The 24,753-nt window shown below is 41.1% G+C and overlaps 1 protein-coding gene and 1 pseudogene across 6 annotated transcripts in view; one reads left to right on the top strand and one right to left on the bottom strand.

Moving 5' to 3' along the window:
- KCNAB1 (potassium voltage-gated channel subfamily A regulatory beta subunit 1) overlaps window positions 1-24,753 on the top strand; it is a gene marked incomplete at its 5' end in the record, with an annotated part of 420,311 nt that overhangs the window by 317,445 nt on the left and 78,113 nt on the right. For all 5 annotated transcript variants that reach the window (XM_082625460.1, XM_082625457.1, XM_082625458.1 and 2 more), the window contains 2 exons: window positions 19,746-19,783; window positions 24,503-24,582. In XM_082625460.1, the coding sequence (XP_082481586.1) occupies window positions 19,746-19,783; window positions 24,503-24,582 (118 nt within the window). The remainder of the gene's footprint in view (window positions 1-19,745; window positions 19,784-24,502; window positions 24,583-24,753) is intronic.
- On the bottom strand, window positions 14,041-15,440 carry LOC309806486 (G2/mitotic-specific cyclin-B1-like; annotated as a pseudogene). The gene has a single exon. The product of its transcript is annotated as a G2/mitotic-specific cyclin-B1-like (transcript).

The raw sequence follows: 24,753 nt of genomic DNA, 5'->3' as shown, positions 1-24,753 counted from the left end.
TGAACCACGTCATCCAGCTAGCCTAAGCTCCCTGGTTAAGGAAGGAATTGAAGTCAGAATAGATAGACTGGAGGAAGGTAAAGAGTTTGAGGACAACGTGTATGGGGATGTACCTACACAAAATCTGCAAGAGTGACAGCTTGTAGCATGCGAGGGCTTATGACCTGGTCATTAATGCATATATTTGGAATACAAATGAGGCATACCTCCACCCAAGTTCTCTTGTGTGCAAGTTCAGTTCTATTGTTCATGGCACTGTTGTGGTCTTCTATTTCCACCCCATCAACCTTTACTACGATTTCTTCTGATAATCATTGCCTACATTTTCTGAAACTGAGTTTTATACTTGAGAGTTTGCAAATTCCAGGGTGTGCTAAATGTCTGTAGTTTCCAGTGTGACTTTAAAAAGACTGGGCACTTTATTCAGACACTTTAGTGGCTGCTGTGTTGCCCTTCCAGTTGAGCGACTGGAGACAGACATAAGGAAAAGGCAGCAGACTCTCAACTACCTCTGATAAGAGAGGGGACAGTGACACAGAAAACTGAACATGCATTTACGTTTGTCTTTGGAGTGAACTTTGTATTTCTTTTGAATACGGGTGCCATAGACATGAAAACCTGTTAGTGAAAAATCAAGAGTTGTCTAGAGGTAATAAAACATGTAGGAACAGTATAATGATCTCATAGCGCATCTCTGACTAGGCTTCAGCGAAGCTTTCAACTTTCCATAATGAATTAATCATTCTATACGGCACCAGTGGGAGAAATTCCACCCTGACCCCATCAAACTGATGTGTCTCACTTGTACCCTATTCTGTTAGGATTGGTGGCCGTTGTAATCTTGTCCCAGAAAATAAGACTGCTGATGCTCTTTTTTATTCCACCCTTTTTTATTTCCACTAAGCTATTTTTGCTGCAGTCATTTACTGCCACGGGGATTTTTGCAGAAGATTAATAGTACTAATAAAATGAAGGGCAAAGTGCCAAAGAGAGCATCTTGAAAGAATAGTCTGTAACCCTTTATGTGGTCAGGGCTAAAGACTCTAAAAAGGCATTACATTCTCCAGTTTGGGGTCAAAGCCAACTTCCACCTTCTTTGTTGAATTGTTCTTCAGCCTCTGGGCCCAGTACATAATGTCTCTCTCCCTACTACTCTGGGGCTTCCCATCAAACTGGGAGCTTGCAGAGGAATTGAGTTCATTCAATGACATCCTGACTGCTGCCTAGACCAGTTTTCAACTCCGGCTACCAGTACAGTTGCATGGGAGCTTTTAAAAAATACCTGTGCCTGGGCACTTCCTCAGATCAACCAGACTAGAATCTCTGGGGTGGGGCAGGGCATCAGCTCCCAGGTGGTCCTACTAACTGGGCCAGAGTTGAGGATAGCTGGCCTGGCTCGCCACCTGAGTTACTTGCCCATTAGATGGCTGGGTCCACCATGGAGGCTTTGAGCACCTAAGAGATTTGGATTCCCAGGCAGCATGCAGGAGGCACAACCAGAGAACAAGACGGATGCCACTTCTGGTGCCCAATTAAGAAACAAGTACCAGGTGGGGTGTTTGTCTTTCATCTAGCTTTAGTCCAACTGAAACTCAGAATTTTGCAGCATTTTTGACGTTTTAGTCTATTCATCACTCTCCATGTGTCGCTTCAGAATGATCTGTAATAAATAATAAATCTTCCTGAGCTTTGTTGAGATGAGTAGACTGTTAGAATTGGCGCATTCCATTGTTAACTTTGGCTTTCACTGCCATCTCAGGAAAAGTCATTTATCTTCCTATGGAACTTTTGCTGCTTCAAATAGTATCTCTCGGGAAGATAAGAAGGAAAGTAACATTTAGTGAGCACCTGTTGTATGCTCGGTACTGTACTAGACACTTGGCATGTACTACTGAAATTGTTAAGGGTGTGGACTGTGGAGTCACTCTGCCTGGGCTCACATCCCGGCTCAACCACCCCCTCCCCCTCCCCAGCAAATAAACTCAAATCAGAGTGGTCACGAGTTCCAAACGAGATCATGTCTATAAAGTGTGTAGCACAGCGCCTGGCACAAGGTAAGTTCTCCAGAAAGTGTTCCATCGTTGTCTCGTTTAGTTCTCACAGCAATACTGGAGTAGGTATCAGTGTCTATTTTAGAGACGAACCGGGTCTCAAAGGTGAACCATAGCCACAGACATAATGAACGTCAGGTGTATCTGAAAGAAAATGAAAATACCTACCCTTCATGATTTTTTGAAAAATAAGAGATGATTTTAGAGTGCTTTGCATAGGACATGTGAGATAGTTGATCTGAAAAGCTCAAATCTGTGCTAGGTGTTGGAGAGGCAGTGATGAACAAGACAGAGAGATCCCCTGTCCTTGGGGAGGGTAGGCTGAGCTCTCCACCCAGCCTTCAGGAATCTTGAGGGGTTGTACACAGCCAACTTTTTGGCAGCACACTCTTCACTGCCGTTAGGTACTCTTTTTCTTTCCTAGTTAACAGAAGGTTCTGATTTCTTCATAGTGAGTGATCCTTAAGGTTCTTGATTAACCACAAAATGATCAAAGATGGAGAGTCACCAGGAGGTTATCTTTGCTGCCCCAGGAGTTCCTTCTGGGCACACCCTCCCTGGCTTCCCCAAATCAGGGCCCCTGGTGCTAGCAGAAGGAGAAATAGATGCCATCACTGCCTTAAGATGGCAAATGCAAGTGTTATTTCTACCATAATTACTCCCTAGATCCAGGCCAAGCTGCCAGCCACCCTTCAGAATGTTCTCTCACTGTGTATATCAGTGTGGTGGCTGATGGGTACCCAGGTCACAGACTCATATAAAGGCCACAGATGGATTTATTCATATTTACTCATTTCCAAGCAATGAATTAATGAAAAGAAAATCAGCAGGCAATTAAAGAGTTTATTGAACACTACTTCTCTGAGGATCACTTCTTCTCTGCTTTTCTTGAATTCATTCATTCAAACACTTAATAAGCCCCTCCTATGTACCAGGTTTTATGTAGTCTCTGGGGACACAGAGATTATCCCAAGATGTTAGTAGTTTTGAAAATGTCTCAAGAAGGGCTGTCCTCTGTGTTTGAGAACAATCCAAAGTATTGTTGACATAGCAGTATATTTTTTATATTTTTTGATGCCTCTGGTTATCTACATTTAACTTTCTATATAGCATGTTAGGAAATTTCATTCCAACCTGTAAAATCAGACTGTGTGTTTATAATACTGCCATTGCCTCAGTGCCAAAGCCTGGGGGCACCAGTGTCCAGATGAGGCTGCCAGGAGCTGTTCTGGGCTTCTTCCATACCACAATTAAGCTTTCAGTATAATATAAAATATCATTTCAAAGGTGAGTGACTCTATGTAGAATTTGAATTAAACGGGATCTCCTAAAACTAAAGATATACCAACATGGTTTTATGATTTAGTATTGCTCTGTTTTCTTCAACATGATAAATTTCTACATACAGTCACTGAAAGAGGAAGACCTTTGTAGCTTAGTTAGAAATAGAAAAGGAAAAGGACATTATAGATTAAAAAGAAAAAACTGAAATCATTAACAGCTACAGATAAAATAAGCTAATCTTTGTATGTAAATATATAAATCTACAGGGAAACTTAGGAATTGGGTTAACTTGAGTGTAATAGGGTTGGGAACTTCTTAAAATCTTTAAGTTTTTGCTAAATTATCCTTTATATATTTCCTCAGTTTTAATTTCTCTACATTTCAAAAACTTCATAGTCAAAAAGCATGTGAAGCACTTTGTATTCCAACTTTGAGTTTTCATTAGTGATATTTAATACAATAAGCATCATGAAACTCACAGCACAAGAGGGAGAATTTGAAAGGACTGTTACAAAATTTTTTCATTCTTTTTCACAATATATTATCCCTATCTTGTTTTCACTAAGAAAGTTTCTTTGCCTCGCCATGGAATTAAAATTTATTTCCCAGTATATCTTGATAGTCCTGTGAGCACAAACTGTCTTTTATGTACAGCTACACCAGAGTTATTCAAAATTATTACTGTTTGGGGGAGAATAACTCACTGAACTATCAAAGAAATATATCCCTGCACAAAGATAAAGATTTGCCGTGAACTTTTTAAAGATAAAAGTAAGTGTAAAGGAGGTCACCTTGACTTTCAAACTTCTTGACAGTAGTGTTTTTCCAGAGAGTTCTTATTCATAGTAACTTACTATGGAAAGACAAGAGATAAAGCCAAAAATAAAAATAAAAATATGTATTTGAGCACATACTGTGTTTTAGGTCCCATGTTAGGAGTTCACAGAAAAAGAAAAAAATATATATATACATACTTTCAACCTTAATGATAGATCCCATTTTAGAATAAGATATTGAAAATATCTGAATTTGTTTAAAAAAAACAGAAGTTGCCATTTAGTCCTAGTATCCCATAGTGTCTAATTTTATTCCAACAGTGTTATTCCACTTATGTTAAATATTCTGTACATTTCTTTTTTTTAATTGAAGTATAGTTGACTTACAATATTATATTAGTTTGGGGTGTACAACATAGGGATTCAATATTTTTATAGATTATACCCCATTTAAAGTCATTATAAAATATTGGCCATAGTCCCTGTGCTATACAATATATCTATGTAGCTTATTTATTTCATACATAATGGTTTGTACCTCTTAATCCCCTACCCCTCTCTTGCCCCTCCTTTTTCTCCACTCCCCACTGGTAACCACTAGTTGGTTCTCTATATCTGTGAGTCTGTTTCTGTTTTGTTATATTCATTTGTTTGTTTTATTTTTTAGATTCCACATAGAAGTGATAAAATACAGTATTTATCTTTCTCTGTCCTACTTATTTCATTCAACATAATGCCTTCCAAGTCTATCCATGTTACTGCAGATGGCAAAATTTCATTCTTTTTTATGGCTGAGTAGTACTCCATTTGTGTGTGTACGTGTGTGTGTACACACACACATACACCACTTCTTCTTTATCCATTCATCTGTTGATGGACACTCAGGTTGCTTCCATAATCTTGGCTCTTGTAAATAATGCTGCTGTGAACATTGGGGTGCATATATTTTTCTGAATTAGTATTTTCATTTTCTTTGGATATATACCCAGGAGTGGAATTGCTGGATCATATAGTAGTTCTATTTCCAGTTTTTTGAGGAACCTACATGCTGTTTTCCACAGTGGATGTACCAATTTACATTTTCACCAACAGTGTGCTAGGGTTCTCTTTTCTCCACATCCTTGCCAACATTTTTTATTTATTGTCCTTTTGGCAATAGTCATTCCGACAGGTGTGAAGTGTGAAGTGGTATCTCATTGTGGTTTCAGTTTGCATTTCCCTGATGATTAGTGATGCTGAGCATCTTTTCATGTGCCTATTGGCCATCTGTATATCTTCTTTGGGAAAATATCTATTCAGGTCTCCTGCCCATTTTTTAGTCAGCTTATTTGTTTTTCAGGGTTTATTTATAGTGAGTTGTATGAACTGTTTATATATTTTGGATATTAACCCCTTATCAGTCATATCATTTGCAAATATTTTCTCCCATTCTGTAGGTTTTTTTGTTTTGTCGATGGTTTCCTTTGCTGTGCAAAAGCTTTTAAGTTTAATTAGGTTCCGTTGTTTATTTTTCCTTTTGTTTCCTTTGCCCGAGGAGACAGATCCAAAAAAAATATTGCTAAGACATGTCAAAGAGTGTTCTGCCTATGCTTTCTTCTAGCAGTTTTATGGTTTCTGGTCTTACATTTAGGTCTTTAATCCGTTTTGGATCTATTTTTTTATGTGGCTTGAGAAAATGTTCGGATTTTGTTCTTTTACATGTCCAGCTGTCCAGTTTTCCCAGCACCACTATTCTGTCCGTTTCTTATAGGAGTGCTTCCAAAGAACAAAATGAATAAGGCACATTAATGATGCATGCTGGTTATAAGTGCCCTGGAAACTTTGTTGTAAGAAATAATTTTCAGCATGTAAATATTAGTACAATAAAACATAAGAAATTTGACCAAGAAACTTATTAACAAAATGTAAACAGTATGAACAAAATGTAAACAGTGCCTCTGCCTCTTTTTCATGTTCAGGAAATAGGAAGAGTTGTAATTTGTTAGAATCCTTGTTTATCAATGGATTTCCCAGTAAAGCAATACGGATTTTTTTTTAAACTTTCGCTTCTTATTATAAAAGTAGTAATATTCATTCCAATAGTGTGGGCAGAAAATTAAAACACCCTAGGAAGAAAAACTCATCAAAGAATTTTTTGGCTTTATTTTATTTAAACTTTTCATAACAGGCTAAAGGTGCTAAATCAACCAATTCAGGAGTCACACCTACATGAGGAAATGTAAGAAGCTTTAGCCATGGATTTACATTACTAGGTATCATTAATTCTAACATTTAAATTTGGGCAGTGGGTCATTGCTTTCTGGGGGAAGATTTAAGGCAGTGAAATTTCATTCCTATGCTATGTGCGCAGCAGCTCCTGAGGGGACTGTCAACCCTGGCATTCTGCTTTATAGAACAAAACTGCCTCTTCTAAACTTCTCCCCCAATCCTTCATCCTACTTCTGTTACTACACCGCCTTGTCTTTAAACTTTACTGATCAGATTAATGGAGAAACAAAACAAAGTGGTTCCAGGTAGAGTTGCCCTGAAACAAATCTTAAGACAAAATGGAGCTAGCAGTATCCCTCGGAATTAAAAGTACATAAAACTTTAAGTCAAAGAAAGAAGGAAAATATCAAATATTTGTACATTCTCTATAAGGATCGTGAAGGATGTAATGTCAGTCCTAGACGTTTAACCCTCAAAACCGCCAGCCTTCAGACAAGTATTAGAAGAAGGTCCACAGGTTTTTCTGGAAGACCCAGCCAGCCAGCTCTACGTTGGCCTTGCCTAATCTAAGACCAGGCTCCCCTCTGCCACTGCCTTGCCCACTGGTACACTCTGCTCCTTCATACACCCAAGAATACACCCAAGAATTCCTTCAATGACAGGTACATCTCATTGTGACTCCACTCTCAGTCCTGGCTCTTAAGGGTTTGAGAGCTTAAAGCCTAGGATGGCTCTGTGCATGAGGTCTCATGGGAAGACAAGATAAAACCTGTCCTCAGGTGGAAATGGGAGAATCTGGGAGCAGGGAGGTGGCCCGGAGGAGTGGCCTGTTCTTCATCCATAGACAAGGAAGTTTGTGGGCAGAAACAGATGTAAAACTTATCATAAGGAAGGTTCAGTCAGGAGGCATTTGGCAGAGGGAAGAAAGTGGGAAGATTCATGAAAGCAAGATATTGTTACAAGCATTCAGAGCAAACGCTAGGCCATACCATTTTGGCTGGAGCAGAGTATGTGGGGGAGATGGGGAGACATCATTACCAGAAAACAGCATGAGGCTGGGGGAGACCACGGCCTTGGAGATCCCACCACTAACCACCTGTGGAAAGTCATTTCTCTACCACTTCACTTCCTCATCTTTATATACATGGAATTCTTCAGGTCTTGCAGAGTTGCCTGTGAATGAGTATACTACTTGCACTTCCCTTGCCTGAGAGCCCACTTTTATTCTGCATGGCCTTTACCACTTCCTTGCCTAGTTGCATTGCTATTTCAAGCTCTTTTATAAAGTGCAGGTGTGAAAGCAGCCCTTCATTGCCCCTCTCCCTGCCCAGAGTTTAAATAGTATTATTGGCTCTTGCAAGAAAAGGTAACCAAAGTAAAACAGTAAAGACTAGGCTGTTATCACTCCTGTTATCTCAGGCCAGATGCTCATTAGCAGTACACTAGTAACCAAAAAACGAGAGACCAGACTGCAGCTTGGATCCAATAATAAGGGCCAGGCTCGGTAGAAAACAAATACAAACCAGATATAAGAAAGAATGCTTTGTCTGTACCATTTGAAAAAGATAGAGCCTTGAGCTATGTCCCACATGCCCAGACATAGGTCTACATCCAGTTCTTCTACAGTGGCCACAATGGGGTTGCTCAGAATGTTGTTTTGCTACTTAGCCACTCACTCTGCTGCCTCCCCAGCAGGAGGACAGCTCCATTCCATGCCCTTCAAGAGGGCACCAAAGGCAATAAGCCAATTCTTCACCTCTGTCACCTGTCTATACATCTCAATCCCATTTTCTGAGACTTTCTCTCAGGCCAGATTTCTAGGTATCTGCTTTCTGTTTGTTTTGTTTTGATCCTGCATCAATATGAACATTAAGGTAACTGTGCAACTCACCTATCTTCCTGAAAGAACAGCAATCTTTCCATACCATACTGTGATTAAGAGTGTGACATTGGTTAAATCCTGGCTCCAACTCCACCAATTACTAGTTACTTGGACTCTGGGCAAGTAACTTAACCTCTGAAAATGGGAATGGTAAAGTAACAGCTGAGTAAAAGAATTAGAAAGGCAAGTCAGAGTGTAAAGAAAAGGAAGAGGTACTAAAATATCAGTATGTGAAGAGTCTAGAACTGTGGTCCTCCAGTTAGTCTTCGACAAAAAAGGCAAGAGTATACAATGGGGAAAAGAGAGTGTCTTCAGCAAGTGATATTGGGAAAGTTGGACAGCCACGTGTAAATCAATGAAGCTAGAACACACCCTCACACCATATACAAAAATAAATTCAAAATGGCTTAAAGACTTAAATATAAGACAATACACCATAAAACTAGAACAGAACATAGGCAAAACATTCTCTGATATAAATCATACCAATGTTTTTAGGTCAGTCTCCCAGGGCAATAGAAATAAAAGCAAAAATAAACAAATGGGACCTAATCAAACTTATAAGCCTTTGCACAACAAAGGAAACCATAAACAAAATGAAAAGACATTCTACGGACTGGGAGAAATATTTGCAAATGAAGTGACCAACAAGGGCTTAATTTCCAAAATATACAAACAGCTCCTACAATTCAATAACAACAACAACAACAAAACAAACAACCCAATCGAAAAATGGGCAGAAGAACTAAACAGACATTTCTCCAAGGAAGACATACAGATGGACAATAGGCACATGACAAGATGCTCATCATTGCTAATTATTAGAGAAATGCGAATCAACACTACAACGAGGTACCACCTCCCACCAGTCAGAATGGCCATCATTAAAAAGTCTACAAATAATAAATGCTGGAGAGGGTGTGGAGAAAAGGGAACCCTCCTACACTGTTGATGAGAATGTAAATCGGTGCACCCACTATGGAAAACAGTATGGAGTTTCCTCAAAAAACTAAAAATAGAGTTGCCATATGATCTAGCAATCCCACTCCTGGGCATATACCCAGACAAAACTATAATTCAAAAAGATGCATGCACCCCTATGTTCATAGCAGCACTGTTGACAATAGCCAAGACATGGAAACAACCTAAATGTCCATCAACAGATGAATGGGTAAAGAAAATGTGATATAGATAGAAAGATATATATAGATATAGATACATATATTTTGATATATATATATATATATATATATATATATATACACACACAATGGACTATTACTCAACCATTTAAAAGAATGACATAATGCCATTTGCAGCAACATGGATGGACCTAGAGATTATCATACTAAGCAAAATAAGTCAGAAAGAGAAAGACAAATACCATATGATATCACTTATATGTGGAATCTAAAATACGACAGAAATGAACATATCTACGAAACAGAAACAGACTCACAGACATAGAGAACAGACTTGTGGTTGCCAAGAAAGGGGCTTGTGGGAGGGAAGGATTAGGAGTTTGGGATTAGCAGATGCAAGCTACTATATACAGGATGGATAAACAAGATCCTACTACATAGCACAGGGAACTGTATTCAATATCCTGAGATAAACCATAATGGAAAAGAGTATGAAAAAATATATATGTGTATAACTGAGTCACTGCTGTACAGCAGAAAGTAACACAACATTGTAAATCAACTATACTTCAATAAAATATTTAAAAAAAATAGAACTATGGTCCTCAACCCTGGCTGCAATTAGGATTATCTGAAGATCTTTTAAGAATTCTGATGCTGGGGGTCCTATTTCCAGAGATTCTGATTTAACTGGTCTGATGAGGGATCAGGTCAGCAGAGTCATTGAAAGCTCCCCAGTATATTCAAATGTGCATCCAGGCTTGAAAACCTCTGATCCAATGTAGTGAATCAGGGAAACAACCAACATGTTCTCATGTTAGAGACATTTCTTACAGGGCTGGATGCCCGAGTTTTTTTGTTTTGTTTATTTTCCTTACTTTTTTGGCTGCGTCGGGTCTTAGTTGTGGCACACAGGATCTTCGTTGAGGCCCATGGGATCTTTTGTCACAGCTCACAGGCTTCTCTCTAGTTGTGGCGCGTGGGCTCCAGGGCGCATGGGCTCTGTAGTTTGCAGCACGCGGGCTCTCTTGTTGAGGTGCACAAGATCAATAGTTGTGGAGCACAGCCTTGGTTGCCCTGCAGCATGTGGGATCTCAGCTCCCCGACCAGGGATCGAACCCACATCCCTTGCATTGGAAGGTGGATTCTTTACCACTGGACTACCAGGGAAATCCCTGGACACCCACATTTTTAAAGTGTTTATTTACTGATTCAGTGAATGATTATTAAACACCTACTATGTGCCAGGCTTCACTTCAGTGGCTAGAATTAAAGATTTAGATTAAACTTGGTCCCTCCCCTCAGGACAGATGCAGTCTGGTGAACAAGTCATATGTGAAAAAAATTTAAGTAGTTACAATGTGATATGGTTGGTGTGGTAATAATGCGTTGTTCAAAGTGGTAGAATGGGATGAGTTCTTCACCCTTCAAAGCCCAGCCACAGAATCATGAAATCATAGAGATGAAGGAAGCTTAAGGTCCCTAATTTTCTGTGTGAGGAAACTTGAAATCAAGAGGTTGGGACTTCCCTAGGGTCATAGAGTTAATGGAACAGAGACCTACAGGAGAGGAAGTATTAAGGAACTGGTCCAGCAGCACTGGACTCTGAGGCTGAAGTTCTGGGTCCTGAGGAATAAGTAGGATTTGGATGTAAGGACATGGGGAAGGGTTCCATTCTCAGAAGACTCAGCCCAGAGCTAAGAGGGGAAGTGCACACAGTGCACTTGGAATGTGCAAGGAATGCCCTGGCCCTGGTGTCAGGTAGTGGCCAACAGCTTAGCACTTCATCCTCCAAGTCAACACTGATTTGGGCTTACACTCTGTTTCCTGCTTTCCATGAAATTTGGGGGGGATGCTCCCACCCCCAGTTCTACTTCTCTCTGGGAATAATTCTATTAAAATGAGATGGTGAACACATTAATTTTGTGCAGTGTGTAGTCTAAGTTCACTGAGATCTGGGGTTTGAATCTCCAGCCTTAAATTCTTCAGTGATGTAACAGATGAATAACTGTAAACACCAGTAGATTCTTGATCATTTGGTCAGCCTTGACTACATTAACCTGGAGTCAATGTGTGCGCTATTTACCAAACTTAAAAACTGTTAAATCCAGAGTGAAGTGTGTTGAATTGGCTCTCTACTCTCCCCTGGCTCTGACCTTGATGTTGTACTTGAAGTCTCACCTTCTCTCACACCCTACATCCTTTTAATCAGCAAATCTTATTGCCTCTCCTTCAAAATCTATCAGAAACTCAAGCACTTCTGACTGTCCTCACTACCACCACCTCAGACCAAACCACTGTCATGTCTCACCTGGATTTACCACGACAGCCTCCTCACTGGTGCTGGTGCTTCAGCCTCAGCCTCAGAGGTGTGCCATCAACACCACAGCAGAGGTTCCTTTTCAAAGAGTGTCAGACTGTGTCACTTCTCTATTTAAAACTCCTCTCCAAGTTCCTTCTTGTGATTGATATCACCCCATACAATCTGTTCCCCATTACCCCTCAGACCTCATCTTCTCTTCTCTGGCCACACTGGCTTCCTCATTGACCTTGAACATGCCAAGTAAGCCCCCTCCACATTGTTTTCCCCATTTTCCCCATTGAAACGTTCTTCCCCAAGGTAACAGCATGGCAAGCTCCTTTACTTTCTTTGGGTCTTTTCTCAAAAGCCACTTTCATTGTGAGCCTTATCTGGCCACCCCATCTAAAATCTCAACCCCATCCCCTGACATTTTACCTACTGTAGCCCACCTTATAAACATGACTTTCTTTAACACTCACCAGTCAACTGCATTTTATATTTTATTTATTGATGAAATTAACATTCATAAATAAACACTATGTATTTAACTTATTTTTCTTATTATTTATTATTATTCTGTCTTTCCTTTTAAATCTCCATGAGGGGAGAAATAATTTTCTCACTGTTGTATCCTGATAATTTAAGTACAAGGCCTGGCACATGGTAGACTCAAATAAATACTTGTTTAATAAAAGAATGAAGAAAAGTTAACTGTGGCATAATAAATATTATAATTGCATTTTTATATTGCCTTCTTGATAGTTACAAAAAATATATCCAAAACATAAACAAGTCAAACTACAGTATAGAAAAAGAAGTCACCAAATCTATAAACCTAAAATGATCCAAACCCTAATTGAGGGACATTCTATCAAGTACTTGATCAGTGCTCTTCAAAAGTGTCAGACAAGGAAAGACTGAGGAATGTCACAGATCAGAGGACACTAAGGAGACGTGAACATGAAATTCAATGTTGGGTCCTGCCTAGGATCCTGGAACAGAAAAAAGGGAAAATGAAATTCAAAACAAAGTCTGTAGTTTAGTTACTAGTACTGTACTAGTGTTCATTTCCCGGTTTTGATAATTGCACTATGGTGATGTGAGATGTTAAAGGGCCAGGGAGGTAGCCTACCTGCACAAACATTATTACTTCTGAATATCTAAATATGTCTTCATACAGGCAAGGGGATCATTTAAATGATATGCATGTTTACTTACGCTTAGCAAATACCCTGTAAACCACCACCAAGGTAATTAAGTAACCAAGATAGGTATGTGTGTGTGTGTCAAGGTAGTTTTCATTTTCTTTTTATGTTTCACCGATCATTTTCTATGCCCTGGTAGGTGTATGCCAAGGGCCTCAAACAGAGGTTTTCAAAGCATATATTTCTTGGTACATGAAGGAGTTTCATCAGAAGACACAATAACAGTTCAAAGTTCTCTTTATACTCCCTCTGCTTTTAAAAGGTTAGAAATAACAAGTGTCAGTTAAGTAAAATGATCTTCTAAATGACATCCCACTAATTTGAGATTTCACAGTGAAATAATCATATACCATCCTATGTCTCAAGCAGGTGTGTTCTCATTAGAGGGAGAAAAATGATCAAGGAAACTGCCACCAAAGGTTTTTGAGAATTGTATTAATTAATAACCCACTGTATATCTTGTGGAGGGGGGTAGTAGAGATAAAATCGTACAAGCAGAGTTCCCTTGTCTGGAAAGCTGCCACTTGATCCCTCTCCATCCTGAGGGAATATGTCCCATTTTTAAGTGGCAACTCTTCCTCATGGGTGGCGGTGGACCCTGCCTACACTGTGCCCTCACCCCCAACCCCCAGGACTTGCAGCCAGGGAGAAGGACCTTCCACTTGCCCTTCTCTGGGGGTGGGGGGTGGGCACTGCTGCGTGGGTACCAGGGGATGGGGAGAAACACATCAATCTCATAGGGACTAGAACTGAAGACTATTGATGAGCATTTTTCATGTTTCTATAAATCAAAATAAACGTTTATTTGGTGGGAAACTATCCCAGTATTTTGTACATTAATGATAGTCAAAAAGCCAATTCAATTCAATTTAACCAGATAATTACCAACCACCTACTAAGGACTCACTTTCATTCTAGGGCTGTGGAGGTAAGAAGATAAATGAAATAAAATCCTAACCCTCAGATAGCTTACTCTCTAGTAAAGGATATAAAGTTTGTAAACAAGTAACTATAAAAGATATAAATAACAAATGTCTAAAGGGCCAAGGATGTAGCCTACCTAAACAAAGTAAGCTGAATGGAAGAATGACAGAATCCCCAGAAGGAACCAAACTCTTCGTTTTTACTACATTATGGTGTAGGCATATAACTTAATGTAAATATATATGATAGCCATACTCTTTTTTTTTTTAGTAAAAAGGACTACAACTTTATTAAAAGTAAATAAATGTAACATATAATGTGTACAGATGGCACATGGTGCCAATTTTATTTGCAGATTTTATAGTATTCCAAAGTTCGCAAGTTACACATTTGCCACAGCCTTGGCTAAATCTTGAACTAGTGCAGAATTCAGCTGTGCTAGAGTGCTGATCTTAGTATGCTTAGATGTGGCATACTTGTTCTTGATAGTCGTGTGCTTTGTAAGCCCACGATTCACCATGACTATATTCTTAGCCAGGTGTTGCATAACAACAAGAAGGGATTCTTCAGTGTATGACAGGTAATGCTGTAGAGTTGGTGTCCATTCACCATTATCAAGAATTTTCAGTGCTAAGCAAAAAGCTCCCACTGCAATCTGAGAAGGAGGAAATTACACCATATGGTAGTTCAACATAGTTAGTTCCATCAGATATTTGGCCAAAGTATGTAGCTCAACATCAACCTCTCCAATCTTAGATGCTCTCCGAAGGAAATGCAGGGGTAGAGGGCGACCCAGACTAAAATTTAAAGCTCTTAGAATCTTCATTTCCATCTGTCTGATTTGGTACTTAGTGTAAGTGTTGTCAGTCACAAAGGCAAAGTCACCAATTTCTGGAGGGTACATTTCCTCATATTTGCTTGCAATAAACATGGCAGTGACACCAACCAGCTGCAGCATCTTCTTGGGCACACAGTTATCCTGCATGAACCGATCAATAATGGAAACAGTCATGTAAATGGTCTCCTGGAGTAACTGAATTTCATTTGAACCTGCACTAGCCAGTCAATTAGGATGGCTCTCATGTTTCCAATGACTTCATGACCCAGTAGGTATTTTGGTCTGACTGCTTGCTCTTCCTCAAGTTGTCTCAGATAAGCATAGATATCTTTTACATATTCACTACAAAGGTTTGGATCCGCTCCATCTTCTGCATCCACGTCATTCACTGTAAGAATTACATCAGAGAAAGCCTGACACACGTATTCTTCTGCAGGGGCACAGCCAGATGTTTCCATGGGGCTTGGAGAGGGAGTATCAACCAAAATAGGCTCAGGAGGAAGTTTCTGTTCTTTAACAGGCTAGGGTTCTGGCTCTGGCTCCAGCTGGGGCTCCAGCACAGGTACAGGAGTCTTTTCCAGAGGTTTTGGTAGTTTTTTAGCAATAACTTTTCCAGCAGCTAAAGTTTTTGCTTCCTTGCTTCAGGGGCAGTTTGGCCTGTGGCTCTTCACTGACTCTGTTACCGATGTCCCCAAGAGCTGTTCTTGGCCTCAGCCCGGGCTTAGAGGCTGCAACAGTGGCCACAGGCATGTACTTTGCGCCTGCCATACTGACCTTCAACTTACTTTCAGCATTAATGCTCATGTTCCTGGTGATCCAGAGAGCCATGGCTTCCTCTGCACCAGGCAGTAGCTCAGTGGGGAGAAGCAGAGCATGGAAGCCCCCGACCATCCAGGGACCTTGAACCCACCACAGGCCAACAGCCGTTCCTCCGCAGCACTGATACCCATATTCTATTTTATATTTAAACTTTTGATCTAAAACTGAAAAAGAAAAACATTTATTATTATTATTATCATTACCTTATAATTCATTACTGCTTTGACCTGACATCAGAAACCTAATGTCTTTTCTTCTGTACCAAAATGTCAGTCAGGCCCTGTGGTTTTCTCTGTGATGTATGGTATGCAGCCTTAAATATGTAAACTGGGGTTGGTAAGTAGTTTTTTCAGATTAATTTTGGAATAAAACTGCTCCTAAACATAAGCTCTTCCCAATGTGGATAGGAAGATTATTTCCTCCAAGATGGGTGTACAGTCCCAGCTTTCAATGTTGTCATAGTCTTCAATACCATTTTGTAGTACAGTTTGATAACTTCATAGCCCTGCATCTGTACTATCAAAAATTAATTAAGAAAGGTAAGCTAAATAATGCTAGTTTATTTTCCTAAAGCGTGAAATCCAGTATTCAAAAGCCCCATTTCAGAGAATAAATTTCAGGCTACCATTTTCATATCTGGAAACTGACTGCAATGTTGGAAGATGAACCAAATTATTCTTTAACAAATGAATTTTCCAAAGACTTTGTTGTCAGTACTGAGAGAAGCAAATGAGACATTTGTGCAAATACTTCTGAATGCCCCAATAGAAAAATATTCACAAGGTGTTGATGAGGTATGTCAGCAAGAAGCTTGGGACTTTGAGCCAATCTTTGCTGCTAAGTGGAAATGGGACTATTTCCTTTGATGTCATGAACAGTTAAAAAAAAATTCTCTCCAACATCACAGCACAAGTAAGCCAGCAAATTCATTAAGCGAACACTGACCTGATTTTGCTCCAAGATGTAGAAGAATAGCTGATTCATGATATTAATTAGTGAATCCATGGCCTGTTTCGTTTTAGCCCGAGCAATTCCTGATGAATGAGGAAATTAATGGATTTATGCATAGTGCCCCTACAAAATACTGTCACCTCTGATCTGTCACTTGATGGGTCCAAGGTCAGCCCCACCCTTTGTGAGAACCTGACCTGTAGTAACACTTACAATTTGGAACAGTGCCTTCTATATCCAGTGGTCTGAGACCCTTCTCATCACAAAGTAATTTTGCCTTGCAGAGACTTCTTGTTCAAAAATTCTTTGACCCCTCCAAGATTCACAAAACATCACAAATAAATATAGCTAACAGTGTGCTGTTATTTATATCTGTGTGCTCATTTGCTGCAATAGAAGATGCCACCAATAATTTAACTTATCCTGAAAGTTCTCAGCCGTATTTTTTTTAATTAATTAATTAATTTATTTTTTGGCTGTGTTGGGTCTTCGTTTCTGTGCGAGGGTTTTCTCTAGTTGTGGCAAGCAGGGACCACTCTTCATCGCGGTGCGCGGGCCTCTCACTATCGCGGCCTCTCGTTGCAGAGCACAGGCTCCAGACGCGCAGGCTCAGTAGTTGTGGCTCACGAGCCTAGTTGCTCCGTGGCATGTGGGATCTTCCCAGACCAGGGCTTAAACCCGTGTCCCCTGCATTGGCAGGCAGATTCTCAACCACTGCGCCACCAGGGAAGCCCTCAGCCGTATTTTTAACATGCTGAGCAACAATGTTTCTGATTATACGAACATTTGCAAGTGCTTGTTTATGCTCTGGACACAATTTCTGCTACATTCAAAAGAAACTCTTTTATAAAAGTGTTGTCTGTAAAAAGGTTTAGATGCCAAGGCAATTTTTTCACTTAATAGAGAACTGCATTTCACAGCAGATCATTTGTTTTATTCTCATTCAAAACAAATGCCGCCATTTCTTCAGTCCATTAAGTTTCCCAACGCCCATCTTTTCTGTGTACCAGTCGTGGCTTGTTTAATTATAGTGCCTTAAGTTGTAATTTTTCTGTTGTAAATATTTTTTGTTTGGATATTCTTCACATCCACCAAAAAAAAAGTGCACCCCTATTTTTTCTTGAAATACTAAACTTTGTTTTTTAGGAGATGCACAAGTCCATTTTTCTCTAAATTTTACAATAAGAAAAATAGCAGTAAACACATGGTACTAAATAACAACTGCCAATTGATTTCAGTGTTGGAAATACAAAGGAAAGTGTGTGACCTTTGACTAAACAGGGAGGGTATAGCCCTTCCACAGGGGGCATTGCCCCTCAGATTTAGGGGATGTCTGCCATGTGGGGACACTGATCCTCTGTTGTTAAGAGAAGCTAGAAATCAGACTTTTAAAAGAAATATCTCGGGCTTCCCTGGTGGCGCAGTGGTTGAGAGTCCACCTGCCGCTGCAGGGGACATGGGTTCATGCCCCGGTCCGGGAAGATCCCACATGCCGTGGAGTGGCTGGGCCCGTGAGCCATGACCGCTGAGCCTGCGCGTCCGGAGCCTGTGCTCCACAACGGGAGAGGCCACAGCAGTGAGAGGCCCGTGTACCGCAAAAAAAAAAAAAAAGTAAAAGAAATATCTCCTAAGATCAAGGAGATTAATCTCTTAAGTTATCAAAATGTTGATAACTTATTCCAAGTTTATTAAAATATCATGTGGGTCAACATTGTTCTTGCCAGGCAAAACAAGTCTGCAAGCTGAGTGCAATCTGTAAGCCACCCATTTACAACCTCTGGGGATGTAGAGTGTAACAGTAAAATAACCTATATTCTACCTCTGTTTAGTCCCTGAGAACTAAGAAGAAAACAGGTACAGTTACATCAACATGCTTCTATGGAATATGAATCCAAGTGCCATAATTAATTTGGAAGCTTACTGATGAGGCAGCAAAATGCAGTGGAAAGGAAGCCCAGCATGTGCAGGAATCCCGAGTGTATCACTTATTAGGTTGGTTGATGTTAGAGTCCTCATCTGGAAATTGGGATAATAAAATTGCCTTGTAAGTTTGTCAAAATTATTAGAGATGAAAGTATACACGTTTCTCAGTGTAATGTTGGCATTTGGAAGATGTTCCATAAACAGTAGCTATCCTGTTATTACACACCACAAAACGTAAGTTTCCAACCATATTTCTTCGTTGCCCCCACAAACACGAATGGTGTCCAGCCACCTCCTGCCACCCCTCCCTCTCCACATCATGTTTCACTCCTTGGGGCAGGAGCCCACGCCGTGGCTCATCAGCCCACTCAAGTTTTCTACTTGCCTTGCCCATGCTCTTACCTGTACCTGGAATGCCTGTCCCTCCCCTCTTCATTCAGCTCCTTCCTTTGCAACTCAACCAAAGTGTCACCTATTCTGGGAAGTCTTTCTTGAGGGCCACCTCCAGTCTGAATAGAGCACTCCCTCCCTTCCTGCCTTGTGTTTGCCTCCGTCATAGCATTTGTCGATAGTATTGTCAACTGTGAGCTCCTGAGACAGAGGAGCTGAGGCAGTCACCTCACTGTCCTGAGCACCTGGGTGCAGTGTCTTCGCCTGGCATGTAATTATGGCTCAAAAAAAAAAAAAAAAGATCAAGGAGAGAATTATGAATACGAATGAGGTGACTATAGACTGGAGTGGAAACAGCCCACTCTGTGTCTGCTTCCCTCTTGTTTTATAAATGCAAATCTTTGGCTACTGGTTATGCCTCTCCTCCTTGCCTTCCCAAACCTCACACTGGCTACTGCCTCTACCCCACCCCAAAACCAATGGCAATTTCCATTCTGGAGTAGCAGGTCATAAGAGAGAAGATGCTTAAGTGTCATCTCCTGGGGCTTGGAAGTAGGGACTGGAAGGACCCCTGAGAGGGTTCCTTTTGAAAGGGAATAGAGAACACAAAATAGAGTCCCTCACTGGAGGCAAAGAAAGGGAGAAATGTGACCCAAGGTCTTACCTTCATTTTCAGAACTGATAACTTCTTAGCTAAGCTGGAGCAAGAATGGGTGTGCACTGAAGTGGGCTTGGGGCTTCTTGCACAGCAGCATACATGGTCCTATGTCAGAAGAAAAAGAATTTAGTAGACAGGGCTGCCATTAGCATATACTGGGCCTTTGAATGAAGAAAAGGCATCCGGAGGGATGCAGAGGAATACAGATCCCTGTTGGGGAACTTAGTGACAGGAGGAGGATGGGCAGGACTTCAGCCCCCAAGTGCCCCTCATCCAAGTACCTTCATGAACAACCTACTGAAGTAGCCCTGATGTAAGAAAAAGTGTTTCCCTTAATGTGCAATATTAGAAAAATGATTATGAATCACATGCAAATATTTATTCTTTTCCAGGAACATGGGTGACATTTGGAGGTCAAATTTCAGATGAGGTGAGTTACTTTTGGCTTCCATTATGCTGATTGGAGAAAATGCAGAGCAAACTATTTTACAGTACAGTTCCTGGGATTCTGGCATTTCACAAGGATAATAGTTTAATCACAGGAAATGGCTAAGACTGACTTAAAGATTATTTTCCATTTTATCTTGCTTCTTGTATTTTTCACATTTAGACTATTAATAACCCTTGAAGCTGTCAATCTATTGTAAGTGCAGTGCAGCCTCAATAATTAGAGAACAAACCAGTTTGGAATTAATATTTAGTAACTTAATGAAAATTTTATTGCTGGTGTGTGTGTTTTGTGTGTTTTAGCTTCACCTAGAGTGACCAACAAGTCCCAGTTTGCATTGTTTCCATTTTAATACCTCTCAGTCTTGGAAAAACTGGGACAGTTGGTCACCCTGGCTTGGGCAAGTTAATGCAACCTCTCTGTTCCTCATTTTCTCATATGCAAAGTGGGATGATAATGTTGACCTTGAAGATCTGTTGAAAAGATTAACCATGTAGGGTAGCAAACACACAATAAATGGGACCTATAATAATTGTATTTACTACAAAACTCCTTTAAACCTTCATTTACACATTCAGAGCAGTGCTTACCAAAGTAATATTCTTACCATTGCCTTTAACGATTACCTTCATGGCTTAAGTGAGCTATGCAGGCATTGAGTACCAACAGCTTCCCTGAGGAAACCCCCTCAGGTCCCTCCAAGCCTTTCTTGCCTTCCTCCATACCACTGAGGAGTCAGGGATAGTGTATTTGAGTGGATACACTCAGTGGGATCCAGCTCACTCTGCATTAACAATAGATTCGTTAACATTTCCCTTTACCAACAATTGCCACATCTGTAAAACACAGATGATGGCCCTTAAGATTAATGAAGGGCTCAGCCTGGTGCCTGGCCCAGGACAAGCCCTTTATAAGGGTAGTTCTTACTATCATTCCTAAGGAGATGCTTGGGGAGATAAAGGGTCTTTTCCACAACTCGCAAGGTCACCATGTTATTTAATAGATCCATAGGGAGGAGTCTTATCTGCATATTTTTATCTGTCTGAATTTCTGTTCCCAGTATTGGGCATAGGTCACCACAGAGAGCTTGTTGCAGAGGGGAGTCCTTGGGAAGCAGACCTCTGGTGGAAATTAGCATGCAGAACAGTTATCAGGAAGTCGGGCCATGATGCAGTCTCAGCAATGACCTCAGCTGACCCCATGGGGAGCTCTGAAGCTCAGATGGCCCTGCAGGGTTGTTCCAAGTTGGGGCAAGAGGAGTTGAGTGTTTATATCCCTTGTATGACCAGTCGTTGGATAGAGGCAGCCCTGGGAGGCAGGTCTGACCTTGGGGTAGGTGACTCTCTTTAGCCAGGTGCCTTCTGATGGCAGCATTCCTACGAGCTGGGGGAATAAGTCCTTGAGCTCTGAAGGAGGACCAGGGTGGTCATCACAGGGTCCACTCCAGGGCCCTCTGACTGGCATCAGGAAGGGTGAGTTGAGGAGGCACAGAGGCAAATCCACAGATATCAAAGCAATGGCTGCAGACGTTAATCAGATGCACCATAAATGACAAGGAAGGAAGGAGGTCTAAAGTTAATAATCCCCTGTATCTAGCATGTGCGTAACCTTTTACTGCCTGGTATGGTTTTTGGAGCAGAGAAAGACAAATACATCTTCCCTTTCGGAGCAGAAGGATCAACTGTAAGCATATTATTTCCCCCTTCATCTTTGCCCTCCCCTTGACAGTGTCTCCTTTCTGCTTCAGTGAGCCCAGCTTGCCCAGGTCAGAGTATGCAGGGCTGGCCTCTGAAATAAATCATTTCAAAATTATGATTCTAAAAACTACACAGTAAAGCTGCTGTGAATGACTGCAGAGGCTCTCACCTCAAACGCAGACCAAATAGCAATTGTCCTTCCCAAGAGGACCTGTGGCTTCCCCCCAGGGCCTGGCAGAGAGACTGCCAGCAAGGAGGAATGAAGGCACAGCCAGACCACAGTCACACCCATGGCTGAATTGATGGAGCTCAACTATTTCCATGTGGCAACGTAGGCACAAAGCAGATACAAATATGGGATCCCGGGATGAGCGCACTGTAATGTGCTGAGTGACATAATCATTAGTGCCACCTTGGGAGGTGGTGATGTCCCCATTACTGGGAGAGTTCAACCATTTATTGAATAGCCACTTGGCAGGAATATTATTGAAAGGGTTCAAACTGGAAACTAGATAACTCTGTGAGGTACCTCCCAAAGATGATTTGGCTTCATCATAAAACCAAGATAGATGTTACTCACGTGAATTATAATATTTTAAAATAATGCTAAGAGTATATTACCATCTTATAGCACTTAATTTTTGGAGTTTTATTTATGTTTTCTCATCTGTGACATAGTTAAGCTTCCTTCATTTGCAGGTAACAGTAAACTCAACTGAAATTGGCTTAACCAATAAGGGAAAAAAATATTTTTACTTTTAAATTAGAAGTGCAGAGATAGAGCAGGCTTCCAAGTTGACTCATTCAGAGCCTCCACTCTATTTCCTAGTGATTCTCCTGACCCTGTGTTCCTTCGTATATCAACTTCATCCTCAGGTAGCAGCAGGAATTCTAGACCTCAGTTAGAATAGTAACTCCAGGGAAAGAGTGTCGCTTCTAGAAACTCTGCAAGCAAGTGTTCCCAGAAGTCCTCAGCCAATCTCCTCTCACATCTCATTGGCCCAGATGTGTCACATGACCTTCCCTGAACCATGTCAGGCCCACCAGGCCCCCCTTAGAGGGAGGTAAGGTCAGCTTCCCCTGAGACCTGTGGGCTCCCTAGGGGGCCTGAACAGAATCATCCTCATTTTACAGATAAAGAAACTAAAACACAGAGAGGTCAAATGATTTGCCCATGTTTATGTATCCAGTAAGTGGTACACTCAAGGCTGGACACTGATCTTCTGACTTAGTTCAGTGATTTCTTTTCATTATTCCACATTTGGATCTTCAAATCCCATGATTGGGAAACATCTCAGCAATCATTTAGTTCAACTCTCCATTCAGAATTCTCCATCTTATCTTAAACTTTCTCCCTAGGTAAGATTTATTATACACATTTCCCAGTCATAATCTACTAGTACGTCATGTGACATAACACAAGGATGATACACAGTACAAGCAAGCAAAATAATTTCTAAAATATAGGGCATGGGACTTCCCTGGTGGTCCAATGGTTAAGACTCCATGCTTCCACTGCATGGGGCATGGGGTCGACCCCTGGTCAGGGAACTAGGATCCCACATACTGCACGGGCCAGCCAAAAATATTTTAAAAATTTAAAAATATATATATATGGCAGTCATGATGGAAAAACTATACTGTTCTTAACTTTTAACTTCTACTTAAGAGAAATATCATAACGGTAGCAAATTTAAAGCAGTAATAACATTTTTGCTGCTATTATTCTAAAGGATTTGCATGGAGTCCATTGTGCTAGCCTGACAATTTTCTTGGTATGCCAATTTAAAAAACAACAGGAAAAGAGTTTATCTTGGAAATGCTGATGAAGCACCTTTAGCCCACAATGAAAAACATGATGGAAAAATCAATTTCAAATATTTGTGAGGTGTGTAATTTTTCAGTTGCCTAATAAGTCTATCAGCAAAATGAAAAAAATGTCCTTTCTCCAGTGTTGTTTATGGCTGTCCCTCCAGAGCCATCCCTCAAGGTGTGGTTTACAGCGATTCCCTGTGCTCTTCTGTCGCACTTGCCACTTGTGTTCAGCAGCACGCAGGAAGGAGCAAGGAGCTTGGAGGTCTTAGGCTGACCTGTGAGGCGCCGGTGCACTCACCCCCTCCTCTCCATGTAGTGTCAGTGCGGCTGGTGGTCGTTCTGTGATGGTGCCTGGGGTTGTGCGTGGCAGGAGCTTTCCAACAGTCCCAGCTCCATGTAACTTTTGGTTCATCAGTACAGTCTGCTAAGCCTCCAGGGAAAAAAGTCACAAGCTTTTAGGTCAGGAGTCACCCAGCTGCCAGAACCTACTGTCTTGGGGAAAAGAGAAAGAAGAGAAATGAAGTCACCAGGGATATAAATGACCCTCTTGGTCAGTGAGATTGCTATGCCACAGAGCATGTTGTCAAACCACGTCTTCCAAGCAGAGTGAGAAACACAAGTCTCTCCATCTCACTGTGTTCCTGGTGGCTGACTTATCCCAGCGCTGAAGGAAATCCCTCAGTACCCAGTATAGGTCTGAGGGAAGCGATACTTTTACCCTATTCAGGCTGGTTGAATCTTCTTTTTTCTTCCTTTCTTTAATACAACTGAGAAAAACAAGAATGGTCAGTGAAATTTCCATGTTCATAAAGACCACCAGAGGATTCCAAGTTGCTTCACAGCTTTAGAAAGTATTTGGCTTTTACGACTGACCTTTTTTTTTTTAACATCTTTATTGGAGTATAATTGCTTTACAATGTTGTGTTAGTTTCTACTGTATAACAAAGTGAATCAGCTATAGGTATACATATATCCCTATATCCCCTCCCTCTTGCGTTTCCCTCCCACCCTCCCTATCCCACCCCTCTAGGTGGTCACAAAGCACCGAGCTGATCTCCCTGTGCTATATGGCTGCTTCCCACTAGCTATCTATTTTACATTTGGTAGTGTGTATATAAGTCCATGCCACTCTCTCACTTCATCCCAGCTTACCCTTCCCCCTCCCCGTGACCTTTGCATCCTCTTGCAGGTTGCTGAACGGCTGATGACAATTGCCTACGAGAGTGGAGTGAATCTCTTTGATACGGCTGAGGTCTACGCTGCTGGAAAGTAAGTCAGTGCCTGATGTGTCTCTCAGGTGTCATTTCTGGAACCAAGAGACTCTGCCCAGACCATTGCTGACAAGGGTCTGTCCTCACCACACATGTTGATGCCGCTGCTTTTCTCCCTCCCTCTCCCACCATCACCAGAACTGGGGCTTTTGACCATCTCTGGGCCCCT

The sequence above is a fragment of the Mesoplodon mirus genome (genome assembly GCF_964341445.2).
Source record: "Mesoplodon mirus genome assembly, chromosome: 6".
Taxonomy (NCBI): Eukaryota; Metazoa; Chordata; class Mammalia; order Artiodactyla; family Ziphiidae; genus Mesoplodon; species Mesoplodon mirus.
The sequence above is the reverse complement of the archived record's forward strand: the minus strand, read 5'-3'. Positions and strand labels throughout refer to the sequence as shown.